We start from the raw sequence: 26008 nt of genomic DNA, 5'->3' as shown, positions 1-26008 counted from the left end.
TATAATGTAGTTCACGTATTTTGTCATCCATCCAATGTGTGCAGCTCACAGCTGAAACACAGTGTCCTCCACTGATGACAAAACAATCGGACAGAACAAATCATTCTTCCATGTAGTCAAACTTGACTTTAATGTACTTAACATTACCCTGAGTGTAAAGTGGAGTGCTTGAAATGGTATTGATGTTAAATTGAATTACAGTTTCAAGTCTAATCAAATCCATGAGATTGTATTGGGAACAAAATGCACTGACACTGGACTGAAGTAAAACAGTGCATTTCTGCTAAGGACATGACGTCAACATGCCTAACTATTAATAACCTTCCATATGTAGGGTGGGGTTAGGGCAGGACAGTGGGTGTGGATGCTGCAGGTGTGTGTTTTGGTGAATGTAGTTCCTCTGTTGTCGGGTTGCGAGGTTGAGGCCACGCCGCCTCGCTGCTGGGCAGAGTGAGGTGGCCCGGGGTGGGCGGGGCTTCTGAGCTGCACCTGATCATGTTCAGGAAACATCTGGAGAACTGAGCGACACAAGCACAGGAAGTGAAGGGCAGTGGAACATGTGATGAAGAGACGAGCACTTTCAGAGCCGCCCTGTCATGTTAGAGCAACTCTATGTAACTTTTTACTGAGCAACAGTGCCCTCTGCAGCTACACAGGGTCATTCATCCTGTTGGGCTCGGTGTCCGAGCGATGACAAGCTTTTCATCTAGGGAAAAAAACTAATTCCATCAATCTGTCGACCCGAGCTCTGGCTGTGTCGTCCCACTCACTGAGCTGAAGCACAGCTGAACGACGGATATTACCCATGATCCCCGGCTTCCTGAACCAGAAGAGCTGCTGCTGTAACAAATCCACCAAACTGTTTAGAATTCTTCATATTTAAAAGAATACTCTGGCTTTAAATAACCACTCAGCAAAGTTTCACCGAGCAAGAACAGACATTCTGTGTGAGGAGTGAGAATGAAAGAGGAATCATTCTCCATATTCCAAGTCACTGAACTATCAAACCCATTTTGCCCAGCTGCTAATTTCATGTAAAAAGGTTGCAGGGTGTTGCTTTAACTCTACACAAGAACATTTCCACTTTCAAGAAAGAAATCTCTTTGATCACAGCAGATGTTATATGGGAATTGTGTCGACCAAAGCAAAGATAAATGTGAAGAGTTAGACTTTAGAAACCAGTGCTGGATTACATCTTAACTGTTTGTCTGTGGCCACAGTCTGGTTTTAGACTTCTGAATCTCGACTGCATCTTTAGTGAGTCATATACAGGTTTAAGCGGATGTTTGTTTTTGGTGGGAGAGGAAACAGAGATGCAACAAAATAAGAAAACACTTGACTTACAGGAAAAAAAGGTGACTTGGTGACATAAAAACTGTATAAAACATCCTTGGATACATAAGTGGATGTTAAGACAACCGCTCTCTCCTCACTAGATGCTCCTCACTTTTTAGTGGATGTTTGAAAGTTAATGTTTAACGTTTGTTTTTCTGCTCCATTAATTTGCTGAGGCCCTCTCGTGTTCAGCAGCTTGTGTGTAATGTGTGGTCGCATCAGGATACTACGCCTGGAAATCAATTATTATGAGTTATATAATGTTTTTTTTTTTTTATCACAGTAAAACTATATTTCCAGTGTATGAGCCCAACTATTACCTGGTGGGGCCTGTAAGGTTTCCTGGAAGGACACGTGGAGTATTTGCACTGAGCTGCTGTTACCTGCTTGTTGAGCAGCACGTAAATAAAAGGGTTGAGGACGGTGCTGGCCTTTGCTAGGAGGGCGGGGATTAAACTGGCAGTGGGCGGCAACGTGCCAGGCCGTCCAAAGGAGGAGAGCATCGCCACAACACCATATGGCATCCAGCACAAGAGGTAGCCTGTGACCATGGAGACCACCATCAGCAGGATACGGCCCTCCCTCTGCTCAGCTGACGACCGGTTGATGTCGGTGACCTGGAACCAGAAACACACACACACATGGCACAGTGAGCATGGGGAAGTTGAGCTGGACGTCACACTGAGGTCAAAGGTCAAGCTCACCTGTCTTGCTACCTCTCGTACGGCCAGCAGGATCCTCCCGTAGCAGAACAACATCAGCATCAGAGGCAGGAGCAGGCAGAAGATAAACAGGCAGCTGACGTAGGAGCGAGATGTGGCCGAGCGCTGATTCCACTGGACCGAGCAGGTGGTGCCGTGACCCTCGGGCCCGTAGCTGCTCCACAACACAGGACATGTTCACCGATGTCACAGGGGTTAAACATTAGTAAGTTCCTGTCCTGTGTTGTTATATGTAGAACATTTCCCTGTTTTTCTCTCCCTGGAGTCATAATGATCACTTAAGACCAAATCTATATAACTGTTATTTTCAATTTGGGATTTTATTTCCAAGAGGAAAATATGAAATCCTGTTAAAGTAATAATTGTGTGTGTGTGTGTCTGTGTGTCTTTGTGTTTGATAAAGTCAAGCCTGTCGTTTTTTGGGGTTGTTTGTGTAGTTAATGCTGGGGCGTTGCCAGAGGGTACTGGCCCCAGCTGAAATCTGATTGGCTCCAAAAGCACCCTTCTCCTGTCAGTAGTGTTTAAAAAAACTTGTCACTTACTAACAATAAATATGACAAATTGTCCTTATTATTTTATATTTTTTAAAGATTTTTAAACAACACAATTTTCTAAATATGTTCTGCAATGTGTGGCTGTACTCGAATCTTGAGGTCCAATAGCAAACAAGGAATCATTTATTATTATTGCACCTTATTGAATCACACATTGTTTAGGATGCTGGACATGTAATTGGCCTGTCTGTGTAAATTGTGACCCCAATTAAGAAAACCCCTCCACATAGTAATTGATTTATTGACTAGAGAGTTATACGACACAATTAAACAAATCACTTCTTTTAGGTTCTTCTTAGATAGATAGATAGATAGATAGATACTTTATTAATCCCGAGGGAAATTCATTCTTCTTGTAAACACTTCATACTCACCTCCGTGGTGAACCCTCGTCAGATAAAACAAATGAATGATCAATAGAGTGAACTGTGGCTTTGACATTGAGAGAGTACAGACCTGCTCCAGCCCAGCAGCGGTGGCAGAGTCCACACCAGCGAGTAGAGCCAAGAGGCTGCCACGGCGAGCCGGGCCCTGCGCTGCTGAGAGGAGTCTGACTGGGCGCTGTGGAGCAACGCTGAGTATCGCTCAAAGGACAGCAGAGAGAGAGACACCAGGGAGACGATACCTGACAGAGAGAGAGAGAGAGAGAGAGAGAGAGAGTTTTGTCTATTTTGTTGATTTAGTTGTATTCATTTCACCGAGCGAGTGTTGTCTTATTTTGGGGGCCTCTCTACTCAAGGATGACAATATAAGAAAGTCACCACATATTTGTGTTGTGACACTGATTCCCCTTTTCTCTATTGCAGTTTTCATCCCAGAAAGATATGGACCACGTCAGGCATCTTGTGGCCCCAACAAAAGGGATGTGAACCTAAAGTGGCCCATGTGTAATAGTGACTGTGGCTTATAGATATCACAAAACAAATTTGGGTTACCTTTGGCACCTTTGGTTGAGATGTGGTATTGCTATTACTATCAGATCTGCCCAGATCTGCCAACCAGGAGCAAACCATCCAAGTGCCAACATTCTATGCAGTATGTGGGCCAAAACTATTTTGTTATGTGGATTATTGACCAAAGATTGAGTTAGGAAGCCTGATCGATTACTGGAACAAGGAACATAACATATCTGCAATAGGAAGCTCTGATTTTCTTGGAGACAGATGGAGCCGATAGAACAATGATGTGGTGAGATGCCAGTGTTTAAATATATTTGTCCAATAGCTCCACATGAAGACGAATGGCACGTGGCCACTGTGGGACGATTACAATACTCCTTGTTGCAGGAACAGCTCAGATTTAGTGATGACAATCATTTTTGAATGACTCTTTTTTTATCTATATTTGTATTAGAATTAGAATTTTTTTAAGTGACCCAGAGACGCCCTGGTTCTCATTTTATTTTTGCTGCTTACATCACAAAGAGTTACTTGTTGGGGCAATGTGTCACATGTGCACACTCGCTAGTTTCAAGTCATTACATCCATATCTGTAAAACATACAGTGTGCACAAACAAAAAGTAAATAGACAACACAAATAAAAGCTGTAGTTTTAAAAGACAAGTTCAATTAGTTACATGATTTAAAGTAATAAAAAACAACGGTTGGCATAATAGACTATGACTCTGCACTAAAATGAGTTATGAAAATGAAATGGAAGCACTTTTGTTCTTTGGTTTGGGATGCATTTTTTCTTTTTTTTTACCAATTTGAAGTATTGATCCCAAGATTATAAAGTGTGACAACATGGTCTCCACCTCTGATTAAAACAGATTATTAATAAGCTGTGGAGCCTCACGACCACTCACCGAACAGCGCGTTGGAGAAGCCGTACCACCGGCAGCCGTAGGAGCCGGTCAGCCACCTGCCACGCACACTGGCTGCAAAACTGAGCGGAGTCCCGAAGATGCAGACGAGCATGTCGCTGGCGCTGATGTTGATGAGCAGCAGGTTGACCGGAGTCCGCAGCCAGTGGAAGCGGGAGAACACCAGCAGCGCCAGGAAGTTACAGAGGAAGCCCAGCACCAGGATGACCCCGAGGAACACGGCCACCGTGGTGTGACCGGCCAGGGTCAGCCCGGGGTTCGACCCGGAGCTCTGCCCGGTGCTGATGCTGTTGTTGCTATGATGCGAGGGGGTCAACATGGCAAACTGGTTATCAGTGTACAGAGACGAATCTGAGACAGGAGGAGGTGTCCCTTCAGAAACCAGGAAAGAAAGAGGAGCGAGAAGCTGGGGAGTTTACTCAGAAACACACTGAGCATATAGAAACATGGCATAACCACAATATGTTGAAGTAGCCCAGAGCTGTGAAGGGAAGTGGGTTAGTTCGCCCCCACTGTGCAGGAAGTCTTCATCACTTTATTATGTAACTCAAACCCAACAGCAAACATTTGTGAAAATCGCATCAGATTCAAAACGATTAAAATCGACGTAAATATTCGTACCTCTGTGAAACTGACACCCCCCCCCCAAAAAAAGGAAAGAAGCAATAATTCACACAGATGCAGTCAGTGATTTTTACTTCAGATGACCATTATCACACACTCGTCTTTCTTCTGTTCTGTTATTCTATAGACCAGATGGGAGACCTAAATAAGTGAGCCAGCTTATCAATAATACAAGAGGACTCAGGGGATGCTGAGGGCACATGAGACTGGGGATTATGACACTGTTTTTTTTTTTTTTTTTCATTCACCTTTCCTTTAACTTCTTGATTATAGAGAAATCCCAAAGTTGTAGATATCTGAAGGTGTAGAGAAGTCCCTGAAACAGAAACTCTAATTTGACCCACAGATTCAATAAATCAAAATGACTTTCCAGAGTGAGGAGTAAATACCTAAACAAAACTAGAAACCTCAGAAAAGAGCTGCAGGTTAAGGATCCCTCTCCCAGGACGGACAGAAGTGCACTAAATGTTGCATTTAACTGAGCTATAAAAGAACCGTAAGCGCATATTTTAGCAATCCAGCTGCAATCATAGTCAACCATCTAATCTGCGTGTGTTTGGATTCTGGGACGAGGCCGGTGTACCCGGAGAAAACACACAACATGTACACACATCCACATGCAGCATGACAAAATAACATGGTTTCAATCTTTCATACGGTAAAATGATACAATAAGGGAATGACGCAATGTTTTCTAGTGTTGGAGTTGTATTCAAACAAATGCAAGTAGAGTTTTATACACGAAGATTCGAGATCTTGAATCTGGAATAAATGTAGAAACTCTAAACATCCGTATTTCCTCGAGCACATGAAGTCCAACCACTCCGGTGACACACGTTGATGTCGTGCTGAAACGTACCACTGGAGGGAGCTAGTTCTCTGATGTGCAGTGAAACCTGCACCTGCGTCAGTTTAATGGGATAAATAAATAAAACCTTGTAGCGACGGAAACTTATTATGAGGAAATGTGTTTCTCATGAAAAACACAAAACCATATCTTTAATACACAGAAACAGATTTTTCTTTACGTAAAAGCAGTTTTCGCTTCCTGGTGTGACAGGTGTATTTAAATGATTTCATCAAAATGATTAGTTTTCTTTTTGTTTTAAATTCAATATCACGTGTTCGTGTTTATTTATTTTTTCTTTCCAATTTGCATCGAGCGCTCCACTGAGTCTCGCGAGGGCACGCGCAGGACGCTTCCGTGACGTAGACGGAGACCTAGGTTTCCGTAACAACTCGGGCCGGCTCGTTACCCGCAGCGGCCGTTCAACAACCGGAGCTCACCGGGGCGAGGAGCAGCGGCCAGCGGCGGGGGACTGTCGTCGGTTACCGGATACCACCGCTGCCGTGCAGGGCGTAGAGACGCGGCCGGGCGGGGGGGGCGAGTCCGCGGTCCCGTGCGGAGATGCTGAATATGTGGAAAGTCCGGGAGCTGGTGGACAAAGCGTGAGTACCCGGAGCAGGTGCCGCTGCTCGCCCGCACTCACCCGCTCACACCTGCTCGGAGGCTGCTAAGCTAATCGGTGCAAGCCAACCGGAGACCGGGCAACATCAGCAGCCTCACCCGCCGGGCGGAGAGGGATGCGCGGCCGTGACGTCACGGACCTAGCCCTCAGCTGTTAGCCCTGACTAGCCGGGCTAGCTGCCAACCTTCAACCTTGGAGCATAAATATAAATTTTTTTTTAATTTTATTATTTTATTGTTGCATCTTCTCTCATGTGCTCCCTTCACCCTGGTTCACTCGGCTGAATAATAATGTGATGCTATAATAGGGGAATTAATATGTGTGCGACCCAGAGCGACCCAGCTAGCTAATTCCGCTAAGCTAGCTAAGCCCAGCTCGGTCGGTCATCAGGGAAGTGGTCCCGTTAGCACTGATGCTGCGGCCGGATCACGCCCTGTCCCGCCCCGGTGATGCCCGCTATCTTCACCGAGCCTCCACCGGCTTCAAACCCAGACCCGGAGGCGGAACTATACTGGTTGCAAATTTTTGGAAGTGGCTTGATAATTGAACGTTCCCTGATGATTAGCTGCCAAACGCGTCTCCAGTCGGAGCTACACCGGTCTGACGAGGCCCATGCTCCCATGGTCCCAGACACACAACAAAGCTTGTCTGGGACCAAACACATGGTTGTGTAGTAGCTAATCCCACCTCGGTGGTTTGTCTCTGCAGAGATGCTCCTCGATGTTGTGGATCTGTGTGATAACTATTGCTGCAGGTGTTTTACAATATAATACAAAACACCTAAATCCTGCTATACCGTCCATTTTATCATTCACTGACAGGAAGTGACAATAACATAAAACCACAGCAAACACAACTGAAATGTTGAAATACTTTGGGCAGAGTAAAAGTTATTCTGACAGAAGTATATGGAGTTTCATGGTATTTGTTGAGTGTAGTTTTTATGTGTGGATTCCACATTTGGAAGACTTATACTTGTGTTTAGTTCTGATGATAATATAGCGGTTCAGCGTGACTCCTCAGCTCAGACCAGGGGTGGGAATCACAGGGTAACTTACGATAGGATGCACGATACATGGCCCACAGTAACGATAATAATCACGATACAGGGATTCTCTGTTTATCGATAAATTGCAAGACAATCATATAACAATCCATATATCAATATTCGTCCAACGGAATAAGATTACAAAATGCCCCTAAAGAGACAGAGATAGAGTGCAGGATGGAGTTTGACACGTCAGGTCGACAATTTATTGTTACATCAATAACTAGAGCCCCCCCGCCTGCTATGAAGTAGCAGTAGAGGTAGTAATAATATAATTAGTATTTTAGGGATTGTTAGAGACCAGATCCCATCAGCTGTTTGTGGTGCCAGGCTAGCCATGATGAAAATACTGTATTATTGATCTGCAGCCTGAGGGTTGGCAGTGGCAGCTTTGCTTTTCATGCAGATTATGAGCTACACTATTATAGAGCCCTTGCTGTCTGTCTGTCTTATGCACTGCCAATAACGGAGTCTAAGGCATCAGTTATTTACTTTTACCTAGTAGGTTGGCCGAGCTTGGAGAAAGCAGCTACTTGGGTGTTAAGACGAAACGAGGAGCAGAAGTTTGGAGAAGGAAATTTAAAAAGGGAAAGGATAATTAAAGCAGGAAGATCACATATGTAGTAGTCACAAGAGAGGTTTGTTTAAAGTTGCAGTGCTTTGGCTGAACTTTTTGCAGGCAGTCTGTAGAACAAGCCATGCCCATATAGAGATGCAACACACACACACACACACACACACACACGCACACGCACACGCACACACCGGAAAACCAAACACAGGAGCAGGTGAGGCAACAAAAGCTACAAGAACAGGAAGCAGACACAGCATAAGGTTCCTCTGCAAACACAAGCTCATGAGGCAATAAACCGTCTCATCCTCCGTTGTGCCCTAACCAGCTGAATGTATTACTCACACTGTGTACTTGTGTGTCTGTGCTCTCAAGTGCACTGGTCAGTACACAGCCTTTGAGTAAACTCTCATTCATTATTCAGTGAGCTGAGATTCTCTTTTTCATCAGTGCAGCATTTAGATTACTCAACTCTTGATTATAGCCATTTATTCTGATTAGCCTTTGTTTGTGCAGCACGTGTGTTTTGTATAAGCTATGAAATATTGATAGTACTTCTAATAATGAAAAAAACACATGTTTGTGTCAACAGCACCAATGTGGTGATGAACTACTCAGAGATTGAGTCCAAGGTGAGAGAGGCCACCAATGACGACCCCTGGGGACCCTCTGGACAACTGATGGGAGAAATAGCCAAGTATGTGCAACACACACATTACAGTCACTGCGTGGCCATGTAAACGCATCCATGTTATCTCTAATGCAGCCGGTAAAGACACGTTCTACTAAAGGTGGTAACTCAACAAGCTGTTTCTCTTGGCCACATTCTGCTTTGGTTTACCTGCGGGGGTTTTACCTGCATAACATACATATTTGTTTGGTTGTGTGTGTAGGTCGACCTTCATGTATGAGCAATTTCCAGAGGTGATGAACATGCTGTGGACCAGGATGCTGAAGGACAACAAGAAGAACTGGAGACGAGTGTACAAGGTGTGGTTATATTCTGGTTGGCAGTTTTATTGTTCCTTCCACATATATACCAAGATACGATACGTGAATTCTGTATATCTGTCGTGCAAATAAGAGAGCAGTGCTTCTCAACTACTAACTCGTGTCCAACCTGCATAATGACTTAGGAATTATAGAATTATGAGTAATACAAATGCTGAGGAATAGTGAGTTTGTATTTTTAGGGAAGCAATTGGGATGAGTTTAGGAGAGTAGAAGTGACTTTAGGGAGGGAAACTTCTAGGAGAAGAACTAAATTCACTTAAACAGTTGAGTTACGTAGAACTGACTTTAAGTACATTGTTGGCGAACATTTTTTTCTCGATGAGCAATGCTTGGATCATCCCCTCGTCATTTCTGTACCTCTCTCATTATGTCCTCACTCTATCTCCTGCTGTATCACTGTGTCTCTCTCCCAGGCCTTACTGCTGCTGGCCTATCTGATCAGGAACGGGTCTGAAAGAGTCGTCACCAGTGCCAGAGAACACATTTACGACCTGCGATCTCTAGAAAACTACAACTTGATTGGTGAATTTTTCCTCTTTCTCTCCTTTATTTTGAATAAATTTGAGATGTTTTTAGCTGTAGGTACAAGGACCATCACAGAGATGTGTATATCTGGACGTGAGTGTCAAAAATAGAAATGGTTAATTGTCCAGTAAAATTCTAAGTAGCCTTTCCATTTAATTTGAAGTAAAAGCCTGATGGTGGTCTGTCAAGACAACCCCCCCTAAAAAAAAAAACTTAATTTGTGCTTGTGTCTGTTTGCAGATGAGAATGGTAAAGATCAGGGCATCAATGTGCGTCAGAAGGTGAAAGAGATGGTTGAGTTCATCCAGGACGATGACAAATTGAGAGAGGAGAGGAAGAAAGCCAAGAAGAATAAGGATAAATACATTGGAGTCTCTTCTGACAGTAATGGAGGAGGAGGAGGAGATGGAGGAGGAGTAGGAGTAGGAGGTGGAGGAGGAGGAGGAGGAGGAGGAAGCGGAAGCGGAACCCTAAAGAATTGTACGTAACTTATCTACAATATCAGGATTTGCTGTTTTTTATATCACTGTCAATTGGATATCTTGTTGTTTTTCACTGTTAATCAAACCAAGAAGATTTTTTAATGTATTGACCAAACAATGTATCGATAAAATATTACAATTATTATTTGCAGCAGAATATTTAGAGAATAGTTACACAGATTCAGGAGGTTTATACCAGTAATATAATGGACTGCTCATGACCTTTGGGGGATGCCTCTCACTGCACTTTCCTGTCTCCTTCAATCCAGCTAATGAGTTGGATCGGAGTAAGTGGGACGAGGACTGGGACAAGAGCAAAGGAGCTTTCCCCTTCAGCGAGAAGCTCGGAGAGATCAGTGACAAGATAGGCAGCACCATCGACGACACAATCAACAAGTTCAGGAAGAAGGAACGAGACGACTCACCCGACAGAATCAGGTAAACGTACAGTATGGCAGTCATGTGTGGTAAAACCTCTGTCTTGGATTATCACAGCAAACACAAACACACAATAACCCAATTTTCTGTCTGCCATAGTGACAACGAGGAGGACCGAGCAGCTAGAAACGGCAGGCAGGAAACCCTGGAGTTCAAAGATGAGGAGGAAACCGTCACAACGAAGAGTATCCAGATCACACAAGCTACAGAAACCACAACCACCACCACACGGAAGCGCAGCGGAGCGTCGGGCAGCAAGACTCTGGACCTCGGTGCAGCAGCTCACTACACTGGGGACAAGAGCCCAGAGGAAAAGGTGCTCAACACAAACGCTGTCATACTTCCTTAAAAGTGAGACACATTTTCAATCGCACATGAATAACTGCCATGTCTATGTTCTTCTCTTGTTAGTCATCAGTGAGGCAGTCATCCAGTAGCGGCCTCGCTGACCTGTTAGTGATCGACCCTTCATCCAATCAGAGCAACACAACAGGTAGGAACCAACTCTCAAAAAGACGAGGAAGAAACAAAGTCCATGAAGATGATTTTAAAAATCTTACTGTGTGTGATGTCAATCTTTGTTGGTCAAAATGGTTCTTAGACTTTAGCTTTTTGTATGAATCCAATTGTGTTCCTCCATCCAGGTGGTAGCTCAGACCTGATCGCTGGTTTTGCTGACTTCTCCTCTCCAGCAGCCTCTGCCAGCCTCCCAACCGCCTCGGGTAAGCTCCTTCTTCCCTCTGTGATCTTTGGCTGCTTCATAATAAATGTTTCAGGGCAAAAAAGAGGAGTAAACATGAAGTTATTTGGACGGGCCAGTTTTGCTGATTGTCATCCATACAAGTGTAGGAGTAGGATCCATATAAGAAAGGAAAACCCTATGCCCTCATACCAAACAGTTAAGGTGTGAGATATCTTAAATCCTGAAATTCGCTCTTTGAGAACAGGGTTAGATTTGTATATAGTTTTTTAGAGTGCATTATAGCTATTGTCCATATCCAATTTAACATGTCAAAACTCTCTTGTGGCCAGCTGCTGTATCATCCAATGGAAACGGAGAATTTGGAGACTGGAGCGCCTTCTCAGCCAAACCCCCAGCGAGCTCTGCTTCCTCCCAGCCTGTCATCGACCTGTTTGGCAGCGTCCAGTTACCCTCTGCCCCAGCCGCTAATCCCGCCCCCAGCCCACCTTCTGCTGAGCTGTTTGACCTGATGGGCGGAGTTAACCATCAACTAAACAGTCCACACACAACACTGAGCGCGTCTCAGAGCTTGACTTTCTCTCTGGGAGGAGCGTCACCAGGAACGTCTGTTGCTATGGCCACCGTGCCCCTTTCTCGCTCTCAACAGGTTAGTGTGGTACACATCACATCATTACCATTTATTTAATATGTATTTATCAATTGGTAAAATGTTTGTCATTTCTTTCAGAGCTTGGGAGGCTTCACATCTCAGCATCCTATAGGACAACAGCAGAAGCTTGGCGTCGGAGGTCAGGGATCATTGGGGTCGACATGGTCTGACCCCTCCGTCAATATCAGCCTGGACTTCCTATCAGCAGGCCTCAACCCCACCAAGACACCGCCCACACTCAACAACATCATCCAGCAACAAGGTATCACGTTTCACTGGAATTAATTTACTGTTTGCAGAAATACAAAAGAAAACAAACTCACTAAACAACGTATCTGCAGGTCTACAAAAAGATCAAAAATATTTCTCCTGTGAGACTAATATTGCTGCTCACACAGGTCCAGGTCATATTGAATGAATAATTCTTGATATTAGATATTATTACAACATTTTAACTCAGGGATTTGAATTAATAAAGTCCGAGGCATTAAGTGGGTCTTGACAGAAATGACCAAGCTGTTCCACAGCTCCATAACCCAAGTGTCCACCTCGTCCCTGTTCATGTCTGCAGGTGTTCCCCCCGTCAACCTGTTGGCCCAGAACTTTGGAGGACTGAACCTGAGCTCCCCGCCCCACATGACACCCATCAGACCACCTGCCAATCCCATGATGTCAGGTGGTGCCATGACGATGGGCATGCCTGCATCAATGGCAACTGGCATGCCACCTTCAATGACCACGGGTACCATGGGGATGGGCGGACTTCCGGCAAACCAAGGCATGATGGGAATGAACATGAGCATGAATATGGGCATGACCACCCCAGTGATGATGGGTGGCGTGGGAATGCCGGGAGTCGGTATGGGCCTCTCACACAACATCAGCCCAGCTGTGGTCCCACCCAAACAAGATGCCTTTGCTAACTTTGGCAATTTTGGCAAATGAAGGAGTGTGAATGTGTGTGAGTGTGAATGTGCATGTCTGACAGTGTGAGAGCGTGAACCACGGACAGGCCGCTGTACTTGAAGACAACCTTGCATGTTTCTCGCTCTGCTCCTGCTCTTTTCGGCGAGGTGAAACCAGTGATCGTTCGCTATCCCAGTCTGATGACACAATCTTTGAAGCAGGGGAGATCGCCCCCTGGTGACACTCGCCCTCTGGTATTTTTCCCTCAAGAGCAGGGAAGTTGTTGACCCCACAATCCTCACTTGTTTCTAATATGAACAGCAGTGTCATTACAAGACATCACGACAGAACGTTTCTCTCTATAACTGCACTGAGAAGTCAATCAGTAGGGTCGACTGGTTAAAATGGCATCGCTGCCTTAATTCTGCATTGTAGCCCAAGACATCACTTTCAACATGATTTCAACCTGATTGAATCAAAATTCTACTTTCTCTCGCTCCTTGTGTAAACAGCATAACAGTTACAGTGTCTGGAGTTCAGAGAATCCATACTCTGGTGCTGCAGCAGAATCTGGGATGGGTGTTTGCAGTGAGATAATGAATTACATCCCTTTTCTCTCAGTCTGTCTGTCTCCCCTCCCATCGTGTCATCAGGCTCGTAGCAGTTCACAGTGGATGTATGTACAGTAGGAGGATATTGGTTGATGTGTAAACGACACCTTGAGTGAAGCCTTGAATTGCTCAGAGATATAACAGGGTTACAGTTAAAAGTGATACTTGTCCTGTACTTTCCATTTTGGATGCCTCGGCCGTATTAATGTTCAATGAAAGCATCAGTCAGTATTTTAAGTACAATTAACCAATACTTCCACTCAACACTTTTGCATACAGACACTGTTTATGGACCGAGGGGGAGAAAAACGTCTTTAATAATGAGTATTTTCTGGCCTGCTGTGGGAAAGGAGGGCCATCATCTGCTAGAGTGAACATCATCGTGTAATTATTTAAACGTCTTTCATGTTGAAGGCAGTGGTACACAGCAGTTATTGGGACACCTCAGCAATGTACCATTACTTAGTATTTTTTACCACTAAAGATTTTTCATCTTGCAGCTCATTTATTTGGTCTCTTGCATATCTAGGCCTCACAAACGATGTACTTAAGTCATTCGTTTTTAATAAATGGTTTCTACAGCTATAGCTGAGATCGATCGAAGGGGTGTTGGGATCCTTGGTGAAGCAAATGTGTGAGACATGAGTGAGTCTGTGTGTGTGTGTGTGGGTGTGACTTTGTGTATGGATTTAGTTTTCTCTGTTTGATGTGCAAACACGACTAAGCGGAGCCTCTTGTCATTTTCTTAGGCACTGCACTCCGAATGACCAAATCTTTATTTTGTTACTCTCAGAAGGAATAATTGCATAGCTGTTAGTTTAATATTTTATTAGTTAACTTGTAAGGTTATGTTCATATTGGAGAACTAATAATAATATTATTTAGACATGTTTTTTTTCTTCTTTTTTTGGTACAGCTCATTTCATTTGTTTGTACTCATTTTCTGTACATCATTCAACACTAAATTAAATTATAAAAAATGAAGGTTCAGTTTCATCCTTTCTCCAGTTTCTAGGTTGTTTGTCTTCATGATCGTACAGGTTTTTACTTAGGTTCATGAACAGGGTTGTAGTAACTTTCATTGAAAACATTGAGTTTATATACATGTTTTTATTTCATTTTTACCAATTTACTTTTATTTCATTACTTCTGATAATATATTTATACTATATATGAAATCAGTATTCGATATATGCTAATTTACCTCATCATTTAATCATGGAGACTTACAAATAAATATACAAATTAAACTAAAAGTTTTAGAAAACTATTATATTCATTTTTGCAGAATAACATCCATCTGAATAATTTTTTTTAAAGTAGGTACAGGGTCACACACACACACACACACACGCGCGCATACACACATCCACACACCTGAACAAAGACATCGTGACAAACAGGATACAAGCGAACAATCAACGTCCAATCAGATCACGCACAGGTCGGACTGCGCCACGATCGACAGCGGCGTTGAGCCAATGGCAGACAGAGAGATGACTAAGGGGCGTTTCCAGGAAGCGAGTGGTAACACTTTCCTGTAATGGCGGACCAGGCAGAGAGCGAGACCATCGGATTCAGCGACAACAGGTCAGTTAAAACCACAAGAAGGGTTTAAACCAGTGCAGACTCAGTGGGAAATGGAGCACAAACTGAGTGTCAATACAAAGTAGTTTTTTAGGTTGATAGCTTGTGCTGACCGGTGTTTTCACTAGTGAATGGAGCCACGCTAGCTAACTAGCATGCGGCTAACTAGCCTGTGTTTCCAATCGGCTCGCCGCTTCTGTACACTCGTGGCACGCGGTAAATACCGAAACCGCGCTCAAACGCCGACTCACAAGTCCCTGCTGAACCGGGATGCTCCCCTCACATGACCCCGTTGCTTCTGTCCAACACGGCTCCCTCCCTGAGTAAGCATTCTGGGCTTATTTGATAGTGTACAATAGCATGCTAGCTAAGCTATGCTACAGTCATTAGTAAGCAGAGGCGCACAACTGTGTTTTGAATGGACCGTTTGTCTGTTGGCCACGTTAGTGACATATTCACCCACTGTGTGTTAGATTTTTTAGCTTTGGATCATAATTCATAACACGCACGAGCAACAGGAATCCGCCCTGAAGGATCCAGCGTTGAAACGTGCCGACTAATGCCCATCACGACGCTAAGTGATGTCCGGCCCGGCTGGACGCATCTTCTTGCACGTATTTCAGCAGCTCGCATCCAGCCTCTGTGCTCAAGTTTCAGGCCCATGAGCTCAGATGTGAGTGTTCGTTCAAATCCCCTCGAGTTCAGTCTGCAGCATGTGAAGTCAACGACCCCAGACTCACAAAGACCCGTCTTCATTCACAAGGAAGACAAGGAGTGATGAAGCAGGTGTTGTGGCCTCAACATCCAACAACATTAAGCCAGAGAACACACAAAGATAAACTATCAGGTTCTCTAAGATGCTTGAACTGCCCCGCCTACAGATTACAGTCAAAACTGAGTTGTGATGCAGTTTCAAGTTTGTTTTTAAATTGCTGCACATTGTAATAATTATCTTCTAATAGTGCTCACAGTACTGCTATTAGATATCATCACAAAACACTGATACTAATTGGTTTTGCACAGTCAATGATGATTTAACTGTCCTTAATTGATTTAAATTGAATGTGCCCTGCAGAAATATGTTTTTTTGTACTAGAAGTGAATGAGGAGGTTTGTTTTGCTTTGTAATCAAGAATTTCCCAAGATGGATGTCCTCCAGACATACCTTTCAAGTCCTTGAGAATGGCAGCTGGCAGTGAAGCCTCCTGTGTGAATTAATTTGTGCACTCGTACATTGGAATCACGTAGAGTCTGGTGGGACATTTCAATAGCATGCTAGGTTTTTAGGATTTACCTAAGTGATGATATCTGAGGGTTTTTGATAGTTCCCATCATTTAACTCATTGTGACCTTGTTGTGATAGAATGGCGCAGCAGGCGGTGCGGTTCCGCGGCCCTGCCCCAGCACCTGCGCCTGTCCAGACCCCAGTGTTACGGGGCCCACCACCACTCCTTAGACCACCACCTCCTCCTTTTGGCATGATGAGAGGGCCCCCGCCACGACCCCCGTATGCACGTCCACCCTTTGACCCCAACATGCCACCCATCCCGCCACCAGGAAGCATGCCGCCACCTATTGGACCTCCTCACTTACAGGTGACTGTTTCCCATTCTTATACAAACATGCATGTTTTATTTCATGATAGTGAGGGGCTGAACTGTTTTATGTTTGACTGCAGTGATGCTATACACAGCATTAACAAAGAGATGGAAAGAGACTTAAAGTGGCCTGTTGAAGTACTAATCATCGATTCATCCATAGTTTAAAATGACAAAATGTATGTATCTGTGTCAGCCCCTTTGGGACATATAAGACAAGTCAGTTCAAATAATATTATGTCTATCATAATTCAGATTGAGTCAGTTGATTGTTGGGTTCTGAGTTGTTGAGTTGTTTGTGAACTTTCAGTGATGGAGTCTTTTGCTGGGCAGAGTCTGTTGACCACAAAGCAAGATCATAATTCATGCATGAATATCAGCAGTGTTAGATCTTGGAACAGTACACACAGAATCAAGGACGGCCGTGTTGAACACTGTTTTTATAATATCCATGACTTCTACCATCTTCCTAATGGATTTTTAGTTACAGTGTGTTTCCTTCTTGAATGATCTACTAGTGATTGAGCAGATTTAAATTCATAGTCGTATAAACACAGGCTGCTGGGTAAATTAGCAATGACTCATCTTACTGGCCCTTTTTCCTTGTATTCAGTATCATCACTTTTTGTTGGTGAAGGGAGGATTCTCATGTGATTATATGGATTGAAAACTAAATGCTGGGTCTCAATCTTTTTTTCTGCAGAGACCTCCATTCCTTCCACCTCCCATTGGTAGCCTACCGCCTCCTCCAGGGATGCTGTTCCCTCCCGGGATGCCTCCCGTTCCTGCAACTGCAACCCCTGCGCTCAACCCCACAGAGGAGATCTGGGTAGAGAACAAGACGTCAGAGGGGAAGGTAAGCCGGGAGTTGCATGTAAACACACAGCAGGGTTGCTATGCTGGTTAAGGCATTCTGGAAAAAGATAAATAATGAATGGCCTCCCAACAGTATGTTAAATAAAATTAAGCCTGGGAGTCCTGTTGTAGAGAAGATTAGTTTTACAAGAAGTTTTCTGTTGATGCAAAATATTTAGTCCAATGTTGGAATACACATGCTCACATACACAATGCAGTTTGTCACCCAGTTAAAAAGGCCTGTCTGTCTGTTGTCCTTTGCACAGGCGTATTACTATAATGCCAGGACCAGAGAGTCATCGTGGAGTAAACCTGATGGTGTGAAAATCATCCAGCAGTCTGAACTCAACCCTCTTCTTGTGGGGACAGGAGCAAGTGGGGGGGTGACTGCAGCTGGCAGCTCAAGCACCATCAACACTACAGCCAGCACGGCCGGAGCATCCTCGACTCAGTCCACAACTTCCTCCCGCACACTCGCCTCCAGTCCAGACTCCCCCTCCCCCTCTGTGACAAATGCAGGTAATTACTTTAGATATTATCATACTCGCATCCACTTGTACACGAAAGCAAAAATTGCAATCCTCTTGTTTTTTTCTTTTTGTTTCCATAAGCCACTGCTGTAGCAGACCTCACCCCTGTTGCCACGGTGACCTCAACCGTTGGTGTGTCTCCAGTCACTGTGGTGACTGTTTCCACGGTGCCATCACCTGTTACCGCGGTGCAGACTGTGTCACTCCTGCCTGCGGGCCTGTCTCACAGTGTGGCCCAGGCCAACGCTGCCATGCCTGGCTTCCCACCTGTCATGGTGCCTCCTTTCAGGGTGCCTTTGCCGGGCATGCACATTCCTCTACCAGGTAATAACTGCTGCCTCGGCAAGAGCAAGAAACTCACAGACAGTATACAAACCATTCAGGTAACATCACTGTAACTTCCTCCAATTACAAATGTTAATTATGTAATGTTGGTGATAGTTAACCAGTTAAGATTTAATTCCTCGATTTATTATTCCTCGAATACTCTGATGTTAGTCGGCCACTTATCTGAGCAAATATTTTGAGACAACTGGCATTTAGTTTTCAAACCCTGTGGAAACCCTGATTCAGCATTACAGGTATATTTAATATGACAACAATAAATGAGGATAGCTGGTGGAGGTCAGTTCTCACTGTTATTGGAACACCACAGGATTATTTTGGGGGCAACAGGAACTCGCTTATACATGTAAAAAATGTGAATGTGTCTCAGAGTAATTCATACTAGACACAGACAGGTTGTGAGATCAGTAGGTTACATACAGATGTAAGTTAATGGAAATGCTTCTGTTGTTCCTATGTGTTGTCCTCTTCACAGTAAAATGTCTATTATTATCCCTCTGTCCTTCATTTTAAGTGAAAAGCACATTTGGGGAGATAATTTTTATCAGCTTATAGTGTGTCTGTGGATTTAGTGTGTGTGAAGTTGCTTTATTACAGTTAGACAAGGGATGGGCTAAATTAGGGAACTTGTTGATTGATTTTATAAATATCAGATTAAGATCTTCTTGATTGACTTTGAGATTTGTTTTGTACCAACCAAACGATTCGCTCTTTTAAATATGCTTTTTTACTAACGGTCTCATAATAGACATTACTCTTCTATTGTAAACACAATGTACACTGGGCTTTCAAAGAAAAAGCCAGAGTCTATTATCTGGGTGTGTTTGTCTGCGTAGGGACCAAAACTTAAACACATGTGGTAGCTGATGTCTAGTGTCCTGCTGTGTCCAACCAGATCCTTGCTTGTTCTTTCAGGTGTAGCAATGATGCAGATAGTAGGTGGACCCTGTATAAAGGCAGGCCCCGGCGCCAACGGTAAACACCCCACCGCTCGCCCCTCAGACCCACAGTAGATAGCATGGTAGTGAATGATGTCTACATAAGTCATATGCTATATTTTGGACTGTGGTGAATGCTGTGAACATGATCCATTCAGTGTACAGGCATGAAACCTCATTTATTTGCCTGATACCGAATCAACTCACAGACTTCATATCTCTGGATCAAATGTGTCATGCAAACCATTTCATCATCAGCATATTTTAGGGTGTAGAACTGGACAATGTGCTCAAGTCTTGTTTCCAATATTTCTTTCTTTAGATTAACCCATCAAGAACATTTGCAGGATTGTTTTTTTAAGACCATATGTGTCTTTTGTGGGCTTCTATCATTTTAGATGAACGTCACATTCATGGTCATTGTTATCAAGACATCACTGAAGAAACCTCAGGATTTGCTGAAATACTTATTGGAAATTATTATGGGAAATGTTTATTTGTTTCTTAGCCTGAGAAAAGGTTTTAAGTGTTTCAGACAATGACTGTGCTGCAAAAGCAACAAGAGCGATGCTCAAGCAGATTATAGAAGTGTTTTGTTTAGCTGATAAACTCTTTGTTGGTAAGAGAAATGTTTGAGGAGGAAGAACACAGTGATCTCTGTTTTTTAGAGTTGTTATTTTGCTTAGCAATGATTTACAATGAGAGACACATATTATATGCTATCAAGTGTTCGTATTTCATGTCTCTGACTTCATCAGCGAATCATTGAACATTGGCTGGGTTGGGCCGAGTCAGGATAGAACATTCCCATTAATGTGAGCTGTTGCCGTCCAGAAGTGAACCAGTTAGGACTACAAGGCGTGGTCCTCTTTTGTGGCATGGTTGTGTGTTTGCTGTGTGTGAGTTACGTTTAGACTTCTGTAGTTTCATCTTTCACTGACTCATCTAATTACCTACTTCTCCAAACAATGAGGCAGATGCTTTTAAAGTGGCAGTTAATCAGTATCATGCGGCCTGTGGAGCTCACTCTCTTACCTCTGGGGGTCCTAGTTCATGTTGATAACAAATGGCCAACCAGGAATATGACATGTCACCAAATTACATATCAACAAATGACTAGAGTTTAGTCCACCACAACTACTTTTGTTGGTCAGACATAAAAGATGACAGTTATGTAATCATGGTCTGTCTCTCTCCTCTCTTACTGATTACAGGCATGCTTCCTGGTATGGGTCCGCCTTTAGTTTCCATGATGCACCCCGGGCTGGCTCTCTCGGCTGCCCCTGCTTCCATGGCCGGATCGATGCACCTTCCCGAGTGGTCAGAGTACAAAACAGCTGATGGGAAAACCTACTACTACAACAACCGAACACTGGAGTCAACCTGGGAGAAACCACAGTCCCTGCTGGAGAAAGGTGCGCATTGCTGACTAGTGCACACACACGGAGATTACAGGCTTTATTTGTTGAGCTACATTATAAGTACACTTTGTTTGTGTGTCTGTTTTGTGTATCAAGCCAAGGGCAGTGGGGTTCACTATTAACCCTTTCTCTGTACTGTTTACAGAAAGAGAAGCAGAAAAGATCAAGCAGCGTTTGGCCCAGGAGGAAGCTGAGGCAATGCAGATGGAGGATGAAGAGAACAAAAATGAAAACACTGAGAAGGAGGTATGTGAAGTGTAAAAAACGGTCTAGCTTTGATGTGATCAGCAAAATTAAATCATCATTCCACATTATTTATTTCCTTTTTAACACGTGATTACAGGGACATCAGTGAGACATCTTGAATTTAAATAAATCGACCTAGAAATTATGGGAGAATTATCCCATTTTCATATTCTTGTTAACTTATATGATACCGGCACTGTTATGCTCTATAGTTGTACTAAATTTCTCTGTTTCAATCAAGGAGCCCAAAGAAGAAGAAATGACTGAAGAGGAAAAAGCCGCTCAGAAAGCCAGGCCTATAGCCACCAACCCTATCCCTGGCACACCATGGTATGCATGGCACAACGCAGAACATTGTTATCTCTATTCTCTACCGCATTCTTATTTTCTCTTCTACCTGGCTCCTATTGATGACCGTGTGTGTCGGATCACTTCATTTCAGGTGTGTGGTATGGACGGGTGACGAACGCGTGTTTTTCTACAACCCCACAACACGGCTGTCCATGTGGGACCGACCCGAGGAGCTGGTGGGTCGAGCTGACGTCGACAAGCACATCCAGGAGCCGCCACACAAGAGAGGCCTGGAGGACACCAAGAAGACAGGTGTGGACAAAGTCACACTCGCTGAGTCAGGGATTATGACCTTGTATAAAGCACTTGATTTTTATAGTTTCTGTTCTTGGTAAACAAAAAACATTCTCAACGCTGTACTGTCCTAATGATTTTATGTCTGTGTGTTGGTACACAGGAATCAATAAGGAAGAGCCAGAGTTAGCGATGGCTACTGAAGAAAATCTGGATGAGGAGCCAACCAAAGCCAAAAAGAGGAAGTAAGTTTCACAGTACCTGGGGTACAGTAAAACTTACACTCTTCTACTATCCTACAAACTATTCTCTAAACTCCTTGTGTCTTTGTCTTAACAGGAAGGAGGACGTGAAGGAGGCGGACTCAGAGAAGGAAGCAGCAATGGAGGCAGAACTCAGAGCTGCCAGAGAAAGAGCCGTAGTGCCCCTGGAGGCCAGGATGACCCAGTTCAAAGAAATGCTGCTGGAAAGAGGGGTAACACAACTCTTATGCTGATTGATATTTTAAGGTAAAGTTTATCTGTCTTTGTCTGGAGACACACCATCACAAGACTGGGCTTTGAGACAAATATTTTTTAATGTCACGTGTTATTTCTTGAATTGTTCTACTTTTTTATTGACGAGGATACATTTTTCATAATAATGTTCCTAGTTTTGTTTGTGGTCCTAGACAGTTTGTATTAGACGGTAGTGGTATATGGTCACAGCTCACTGTCTAACACAACTGTTCTTCTTCACGTGCAGGTGTCTGCATTCTCAACTTGGGACAAAGAGCTTCATAAGATTGTGTTTGACCCACGTTACCTTCTGCTAAACCCAAAAGAAAGAAAACAGGTCCAGTCTCTTTTCCCGTCTTGTGTTTCTCTCTCTTTCCTCGTTATCACTCACTCATTTTCTTGGAGTATTGTCATTACCATACCATGTTTTAAAAATCCTTCATTTATAGGCTTGTGGTTCCTGTCTATTTTAGGTTTTTGACCAGTATGTGAAGACGCGAGCGGAGGAGGAGAGGAAGGAAAAGAAGAACAAGCTGATGCAGGCCAAAGACGAGTTCAGGAGGATGATGGAGGACGCCAAGTTCACGCCCAGGTAAACAGCTAGGCCAGAGATTTAAGATACTAACATCTTTGGTATAAATCTTTGCAATATTTACCTCTGATATATTACATCGGTGGTAAATATAGCTGTTTTCTGACAAAAAACTTAAAGTGCTATAGAGAAAATATTCCTGAGATGTTTGTATCTTCCATTCGTTGCAGAACAACATTTAGTGAATTTGCGATGAAGAATGGCCGAGACCCTCGATTTAAGACCATAGAGAAGATGAAGGACAGGGAGGCCATCTTTGTGGAATTTATCACTGCTATGAGGAAGAGGGAGAAAGAGGACTCCAAGTCCAGAGGAGAGAAGGTATAACTCACTGGCTCCACCAACTGGAGTGTTTCTGCTCTCTGTGGGTAGATTTCTGATTTGTTTAAATATTTGTATGTCTGGTTTCAGGTGAAGTTAGACTTCTTCGATCTCCTGAATGAGCAGCACATAGAGGGAGGCCAGCGATGGAGCAAAATTAAAGAGAGGCTGGAGACGGACCCAAGATACAAGTCTGTGGACAGCTCTGCACTCAGAGAAGAACTTTTCAAACAGTACATGGATAAACAATCCAAGGTGTGTTTGAAACATGAATTAGGTTTGAGGAACAGTGAAATGGAGTGAGGATGTAAAAACTGCATGAGGTGGATAGAATCCTAGCTGTTGTCGACATCCCCTCATAGACAATGTGTGTCACATCCCGCAGACCGTGGACGTAGACAAGGAGCGAGAGCTGGAGCGGCAGGCTCGTATCGAGGTCAGTCTTAGAGAGAGGGAGCGCGAGGTTCAGAAGGCCCGATCAGAACAGACCAAAGAGATCGACCGGGAAAGGGAGCAGCACAAGAGGGAGGAGGCCATCCAGCATTTCAGAGCGCTCATGTCAGATATGGTAAGACCCTCTGCAGATTTTTATTTTCGAATGAAATGTGCTGTATTTAAAATGTCATGAAGTCTTCATATTTCACCAGTGTGTCATTTATCAAAAGATATGAGAAAATGGAGAATAAACAGCTGATTCTAAACTTTCGGACAAAAGTCTAGTTTATCTGCATTCAGTCCCAAAGGAAACGAGTCAGATCCATTTTAACTGCAACAAATAATTTTGCACGAGCACAATTTTAACTCGTGCCTTTCACATAGAACCATTATAATTTGGTAATTCATCCCCAGGTTCGTTCTTCGGATGCAACGTGGTCGGACACGCGTCGTAACCTGAGGAAGGACCATCGCTGGGAGTCGGCTTCGCTGCTGGAGAGAGAGGATAAAGAGAAGTTGTTTAATGAACACGTAGAAGCTCTGGCCAAGAAGAAGAAGGAACATTTCAGGCAGCTTCTGGATGAGACCAGCACGGTGAGGAGTAAAAACATGAAGCGAGAAAGGTGCCAAAAACAGTCAACAGCAAGAAAAGTGACCAATAATCTGAATAAGCATTTTACTTTTTTAATAATCTTTTTGCTTTAAAAAAAGAAGATAATTCAGTTATATCAAGAGTGAACTTTTTATTGAGAGATTAATATGAATCTAAAGTGTCTATTTATATGTTTTATCCATTATTTTAAACAACCTGGGTCAAGTGGATCTCTGTTTTATTTCATGAGTTTGACGGGTCTTTGTGTTGTAGATCACCTTGACAACAAGTTGGAAGGAGGTGAAGAAGGTCATCAAAGAAGATCCTCGCTGTATTAAGTTCTCCTCCAGTGACAGGGTAAGTCTTTTAATGAGAAACCTCAGTGTTATTTCATTTGTGTGAAATAATATAGACTGATGGTTTGTACGTCTTAAATCATTAAATTCGTTACAGTTAATTAGAAGTTTGACTCATAAGGTGCAGGTGTCACTTATAGAAAAAGAATAGGGAATTATTCTTTCTTGGTGAGTGGTGTGGGTTTTAGTTGCTTTACTTACTTTACACTGTGTCTGAGTGTTGATGTGTAATGTGAATTGTGTGTCTGTCTGTGTAGAAGAGACAACGTGAGTTTGAAGACTACATCAAGGACAAGTACATCACGGCCAAAGCGGATTTCAGGACGCTGCTAAAGGAGACAAAGTTCATCACGTACAGGTCTGTACGCTCAACGAGGCATTAACAAAACAAGTTAACAGCATTTTTCTCTGAATCCTGCACTGAGCCGATATTATTCATAGTTTGATCACCCTGCTTTCTTCCTGTCTCCCTTCCTCCAGGTCAAGGAAACTTATCCAGGAGTCAGAGCAGCATCTGAACGACGTGGAGAAGGTCCTTCAGAACGACAAGCGTTACCTTGTTCTGGATTGTGTCCCCGAGGAGCGCAGGAAGCTCATCATGTTCTACATTGAAGACCTAGATCGCCGCGGGCCGCCACCTCCCCCCACGGCCTCCGAGCCCACCAGACGCTCTACCAAGTGACGAGTAGCGCCACCTTCTCGGCCAGTGTCCTTCTCGTCTTTGCCCTCCACTCGGCCAGAGCATGACCTCCCCCCAACATCCCCCTCATCCCTGCCCTCCTGGCCCATGGTTGGCCTTGCAGTGTTATTGCTGGGGGTTATGTTGCTTAGAGAGATGAATTGTAGAGGTCTCTGTGTTATGTCACCTCTTAGCCGTGAATTAGCCCTGCATTCAAAGCAACAGCAGGGAGCAGAGGTTACCTGATTTCAAGGTGACCCTTGACCCCTCACCTCTGACTGACTACAATTGAGGGAGAGAGATAGTGATGAGGCTGCTGCCCAGGCAGCCAAAGAGGTGTAAGATAACAGATGTAAATGAAGATGAGCGCGCGTGGGAGTGTGTCTGTGAGTGTGTGTGTATGCATGTGTCTGAGGCGTTCTTAAGCCTTACTTCTCCACTGTGCCACTTATCAGTTTAGCGGCTCAGTGTGAATGTTAGTTTCTGCTCAGTGGTTTACTCCTATATTGAAGAAATAAAGGCAACTTCCACTGTTTTTCAATTTGTCGTCCTGTGGATTTCATGATTCTGTGCAAGTCTGGAACTCATCTGGAGAAATTAGTCAGAAACTAAACCTCTTTCATGAAGAAGCAGATTAACCTCCAGATACCTGTTGTCACAGCAGTTAAAATATTTCACCTGAGTGAGACCCACCGATCATCTAGAGATGAAATTAGTACGTTCATAGGGCAAATTGAATTTGGTTAAAAATTACGTTTCAAGTTTTGCTAACTGATTTATCACTGCGTGTGATTAAAGTGTTAATATTTCTCAGTTTTCTATGATGGTAAATAAAAGATTGACTGCTGATTAGACTAACTGTTGGTAAACAATTTGTAAAAATGTCACAAATTGACATATGCACTCGTAACAGTCAATTATTAATTGGTTCATAACCTATTGATAATCGGTCAA

At 43.6% G+C, this 26008-nt stretch overlaps 3 protein-coding genes across 4 annotated transcripts; 2 read left to right on the top strand and 1 right to left on the bottom strand.

Annotated features, from left to right (window-relative positions):
• Window positions 1–11: 11 nt before the first annotated feature.
• On the bottom strand, window positions 12–4777 carry LOC133969434 (pinopsin-like). The gene is made up of 5 exons (XM_062405918.1): window positions 4420–4777; window positions 3068–3236; window positions 2040–2211; window positions 1719–1952; window positions 12–518 (listed from the first exon to the last, which is right to left on the bottom strand). The coding sequence occupies exons 1-5, from the start codon at window positions 4754–4756 to the stop codon at window positions 342–344; spliced, it is 1089 nt and encodes a 362-aa protein (XP_062261902.1). The 5' UTR covers window positions 4757–4777; the 3' UTR covers window positions 12–341.
• A 1454-nt stretch (window positions 4778–6231) lies between these two features.
• LOC133969432 (clathrin interactor 1-like) lies at window positions 6232–14432 on the top strand. Its single transcript, XM_062405916.1, has 12 exons — window positions 6232–6510; window positions 8742–8846; window positions 9043–9139; window positions 9577–9685; window positions 9929–10168; window positions 10440–10608; window positions 10708–10924; window positions 11020–11101; window positions 11253–11330; window positions 11641–11957; window positions 12039–12222; window positions 12532–14432. The coding sequence occupies exons 1-12, from the start codon at window positions 6470–6472 to the stop codon at window positions 12903–12905; spliced, it is 2013 nt and encodes a 670-aa protein (XP_062261900.1). The 5' UTR covers window positions 6232–6469; the 3' UTR covers window positions 12906–14432.
• A 578-nt stretch (window positions 14433–15010) lies between these two features.
• Window positions 15011–25595, top strand: tcerg1b (transcription elongation regulator 1b (CA150)). Of its 2 annotated transcripts, XM_062406365.1 has the most exons (21): window positions 15011–15067; window positions 16428–16659; window positions 17366–17518; window positions 17784–18036; window positions 18129–18371; window positions 19308–19367; window positions 20545–20745; window positions 20897–20997; window positions 21239–21327; window positions 21440–21600; window positions 21746–21827; window positions 21922–22057; window positions 22327–22416; window positions 22553–22671; window positions 22842–22992; window positions 23083–23247; window positions 23378–23560; window positions 23842–24021; window positions 24293–24376; window positions 24633–24733; window positions 24856–25595. In XM_062406365.1, the coding sequence occupies exons 1-21, from the start codon at window positions 15021–15023 to the stop codon at window positions 25055–25057; spliced, it is 3033 nt and encodes a 1010-aa protein (XP_062262349.1). In that variant the 5' UTR covers window positions 15011–15020; the 3' UTR covers window positions 25058–25595. The 2 variants fall into 2 exon arrangements, with proteins under 2 accessions (XP_062262349.1, XP_062262350.1); XM_062406366.1 differs by lacking the exon at window positions 19308–19367.
• The last annotated feature ends 413 nt before the right edge of the window (window positions 25596–26008 follow it).

This window comes from Platichthys flesus, chromosome 15 (assembly GCF_949316205.1).
Source record: "Platichthys flesus chromosome 15, fPlaFle2.1, whole genome shotgun sequence".
NCBI classification, from domain to species: domain Eukaryota; kingdom Metazoa; phylum Chordata; class Actinopteri; order Pleuronectiformes; family Pleuronectidae; genus Platichthys; species Platichthys flesus.
The sequence above is the reverse complement of the archived record's forward strand: the minus strand, read 5'-3'. Positions and strand labels throughout refer to the sequence as shown.

Excerpts from the sequence above, each read along its gene's own strand:
- LOC133969434 (XM_062405918.1), bottom strand. The coding sequence starts at position 4,756 with ATGTTGACCCCCTCGCATCATAGCAACAACAGCATCAGCACCGGGCAG. Across the intron at positions 1,953-2,039 it reads TACGAGAGGTAGCAAGACAG|GTCACCGACATCAACCGGTC; the intron begins GTGAGCTTGACC and ends TTCTGGTTCCAG. Across the intron at positions 519-1,718 it reads ACGTGCTGCTCAACAAGCAG|TTCTCCAGATGTTTCCTGAA; the intron begins GTAACAGCAGCT and ends TGTGTCGCTCAG.
- LOC133969432 (XM_062405916.1), top strand. The coding sequence starts at position 6,470 with ATGCTGAATATGTGGAAAGTCCGGGAGCTGGTGGACAAAGC. Across the intron at positions 9,140-9,576 it reads ACTGGAGACGAGTGTACAAG|GCCTTACTGCTGCTGGCCTA; the intron begins GTGTGGTTATAT and ends TCTCTCTCCCAG. Across the intron at positions 10,925-11,019 it reads ACAAGAGCCCAGAGGAAAAG|TCATCAGTGAGGCAGTCATC; the intron begins GTGCTCAACACA and ends TTCTCTTGTTAG.
- tcerg1b (XM_062406365.1), top strand. The coding sequence starts at position 15,021 with ATGGCGGACCAGGCAGAGAGCGAGACCATCGGATTCAGCGACAACAG. Across the intron at positions 19,368-20,544 it reads GGCAGGCCCCGGCGCCAACG|GCATGCTTCCTGGTATGGGT; the intron begins GTAAACACCCCA and ends TACTGATTACAG. Across the intron at positions 24,377-24,632 it reads AGTTCTCCTCCAGTGACAGG|AAGAGACAACGTGAGTTTGA; the intron begins GTAAGTCTTTTA and ends CTGTCTGTGTAG.